General features: G+C 38.8%; 1 protein-coding gene across 1 annotated transcript in view; it reads left to right on the top strand.

Moving 5' to 3' along the window:
• The window catches only part of EEF1E1 (eukaryotic translation elongation factor 1 epsilon 1), a gene marked incomplete at its 5' end in the record, with an annotated part of 18,448 nt that extends 17,695 nt beyond the window's left edge, over positions 1–753 (top strand). Inside the window, one exon of the mRNA XM_013006981.2 lies at positions 222–753. Within this exon, the coding sequence (XP_012862435.2) occupies positions 222–362 (141 nt within the window). The remainder of the gene's footprint in view (positions 1–221) is intronic.
• Positions 754–2,008: the final 1,255 nt, after the last annotated feature.

Here is a 2,008-nt window from a genome sequence, read left to right as displayed (position 1 = left end):
CTTGACGTTTCTGTAGATGGCCCATGTAATGTTAAAGGGAAGATAAAGTCTATTAAGCAGGCAGCTCGTCAGATAGTTATAATTTTACTCCTAATTGAGTATGTTTACTTTTGATCATTGTTCCCCATTCCACCCCACCCTCAATCTCTTATCTCCTGTTCAAGTGAAAATAATAAGCATGATTATGTAATGTCTCTGTCATGTTTTGAATCTCTTCTTAGGTTGACCTGACGGTTCAAGAAAAGGAGAAATATCTTAATGTGTCTCGCTGGTTTTGCCACATTCAGCATTACCCAGGTATCAAGCAACATCTGACTAGTGTTGTCTTCATCAAGAACAGACTGTATACCAATTCCCATTAGAAGTTTCCCAGGCCATACAGAAGCGTTATTAAAACGGACCACAGGACTAACATAAATTGATAGTCATTATTAGTTGACAAGAGCTAAATTTTAAAGTGTACACTTATGTTAGAATGTTTATTTGTTCTTTGGTTGAAATTTTGCAATTTTTTTATGTAAAAACTGTTGTCAAAATCAAGTCTTAAATTACCTTGTCTTATAGGTGAAATTTTAATAAAAGTTGCAAATCAGTGGTTTAATCCATAAGGAAAAACAGTGTTTTCCATGGGTGATGTATTTGGCTATTTGTTGACCTCTGTTTTGTATTTTAAAATTCATTTTTCCCCCATGGACATTTAGCTAGTTTGTTTATTATCATCTATAATAAATTGTGCCAAGGAAAGGGAAGAAAGATGGACTTGTTGTAAAATATTTATGTGAGCTGGTAAATGTGGTTAAAAACGCTGCTTTGTTTGTTTCTCCCTATAGTCAGTGTTCACTGGGTGAAACTAACTACTGAACTGCCCGAGAGGGAACTGGAGTAAGATATGTTCCCTTGAGCTAACGTTCTTCATGGTGTTCTTGGGCTTAATGAAAGATGCAGTGGCTAAAAGAACGGAAAAATGCTAGCTACCTCACAAATGTGAGACTTAATTGTTAGGTATTCCTAAGCTGGAAGCCTGGTTTCATTGAAAGACTGCTACTGCAGCACTGTGAACAACAAAGAAGAAAACACTGTACAAATAGACCCATACGTTTTCTAAAGTTACTGCCTGTGTAAGTACTCGTTATTGAAAGCTAATGAGCTTATCTTTCCAAATAAAGTAGGTTGAGTGCTTTAGGGTTTGATGCTATTTAATGTGTTGGTGCTAATTTTGATCTGTCTAATCTAATTAGTATGCAATTTAAAGTTCCGGTTGAAAGAGCAGCCCTTTGGTTTGACCTAAGGGGAAATGATCACATATGTACTAAAGAGAAAAAAGGTGGCACACCATCAAAACTATGTCTGACCAAATCTGAAGAGCAGTACAAGATTAATGATTTATATTAAAATTGGACAGTGCTTTAACCCTTTCAGTAGACAAACTAAACACCGACGTTAGTCTTTCCAAAGTCTTTGTAAAAGTTTTTGTTGTAAAGAGCCAGGCAGAAAATGTTGTTGATGCAACAGGCCAGAGTGAGGGAGGATAACGGAGATAGCTGTCCTCTGTTTACATGACTTAGAATCCGGAAGAGGACTCCCTTAAGCCAATCTTCCTCATTCTCTGTGTGTGTCTCTCATTTCATTTTCCTGTCTTTCTCATTGGCAAACTGCTTCTTCCAGGCTGCCCCAGTAGTCAGAGACTGTTCAGAGCTACTGCCCCTCCTTGTCTCCTTGCGACTTCCCCTTTGATGTTTGGCAGTCCACGTGGGGCACTGTGGGTGAAACTGGAACCCTGACTGCAATGCTTTAGTTTTAGGCGCTAACCCATTCCCTCTTCTTGATTAAAGATTGAGAGTAGCCATCGATGATCAACCTGGGCATAGGTGGGCTCTTGAATGATGGCCATGGTAGGCTGTTTAAACTCTGGTCCTTCACTAGGACTTAGGATGTAAGTGTGATCTCCACTCAGCATATTGTAATGTTGACCAGAGCTGAGGTACATCACCTTGGTCCAAGCCATTCT

Source organism: Echinops telfairi, unplaced genomic scaffold, assembly GCF_000313985.2.
Source record: "Echinops telfairi isolate 266 unplaced genomic scaffold, ASM31398v2 ScPeMD7_655;HRSCAF=1070, whole genome shotgun sequence".
Classification (NCBI taxonomy): Eukaryota; Metazoa; Chordata; class Mammalia; order Afrosoricida; family Tenrecidae; genus Echinops; species Echinops telfairi.
Note: the sequence above shows the minus strand (reverse complement) of the source record. Positions and strands in the feature narration are given on the sequence as shown.